Source organism: Eimeria tenella, genomic scaffold, assembly GCF_000499545.2.
Source record: "Eimeria tenella Houghton genomic scaffold, Eth_scaff2868, whole genome shotgun sequence".
In the NCBI taxonomy this organism is placed as follows: domain Eukaryota; phylum Apicomplexa; class Conoidasida; order Eucoccidiorida; family Eimeriidae; genus Eimeria; species Eimeria tenella.
Window position 1 is genome coordinate 1 of NW_013542744.1, and position 958 is coordinate 958.

A 958-nucleotide genomic window follows, 5' to 3' on the forward strand; every position below is an offset into this window, starting at 1 on the left:
CGGCTCCTTTTCCAAAAACACTTCCGTCAACAGCTTCACCTCCACCGGCACTTCTCCGGAACTCGAGGACAGCTGCTTGCACTCCGGACTCGACAAACTAATTCCCATTGGCCACTTCTACCCCCCGCCCCAGAGCCTCTCCCTCTGCGGCCACGCCCTCCCCAAGCGCAGCTCCACCTGCTCCACCACTTCTTTCGAGTCTCCCCTCGCCGGCGCTCCTCACTATGAAGAAGTGGACCCCCTGGGGGGCAGCACTGACTCCCTGTAGCTTCCAAACGAGCCCAGGCTCGCCCTGTCTTTCGCCTTTTTCACAGTCCAAATCGCCGCGGGCGGCCGCCCCGCTGCTGCTGCTGCTGCTGCTGCAGCTGCAGCTGGGAGATGAGCCTTTGCTCCTCCTGCTGCAGCTCCAGCGCCCGCCCCCTAATCAGGTGGCCCCTGTTTTTCAACCACGCATCGTACGCCTTTACGTCAAACGCTGGGTGCCGCTGCTGCTCCAGAAACTTGTCGCTTTTCCACTTGTCTCTGAAGTAGCGCCCCCGGCTCACGGGGTCTGTCCGAAAGCGCTTGTCTGCTTCTTGGTAGAGTCCCTGGGCCGCGAGGCAGTTGGGCCTTCGCGGGGCACTGCGGCTGCTGCTGATCCCGCAGCCCCTAGAGCCTTCCTTGCCCGTTCTCCCTGCTGCTGCTGCTGCTGCTGTTTCTGCTGCTTCCGCGTGGACCAGCTGCTGCGCAGCCTTGGGAAGCGCCGCAGCCATTTCGTCCAGCACCATTTGGCGCCGCAGCAACTCTTCCTTCTCCAGCTGCTGCACTCTCTGCAGGTGCCGCAGCTTCCGCAGCTGCAGGTCGCGGTCTCTCAGGCTTGCTGAGGAGTTCTCCCACGGCCTGCTGCAGGAGATGAAGAACCTCGCATGCAGATCGCCCCCGCCGCCAGCAGCAGCAGCAGCAGCAGCAGCAGCAGGGG

At 63.4% G+C, this 958-nt stretch overlaps 1 protein-coding gene across 1 annotated transcript; it reads right to left on the minus strand.

Annotated features, from left to right (window-relative positions):
• Window positions 1-308: 308 nt before the first annotated feature.
• On the minus strand, window positions 309-767 carry ETH_00038130 (uncharacterized protein; the record flags this gene model as incomplete). The annotated part of the gene is made up of 1 exon (XM_013375536.1): window positions 309-767. One exon carries the CDS (start codon window positions 765-767, stop codon window positions 309-311), a length of 459 nt encoding a protein of 152 aa, XP_013230990.1.
• Window positions 768-958: the final 191 nt, after the last annotated feature.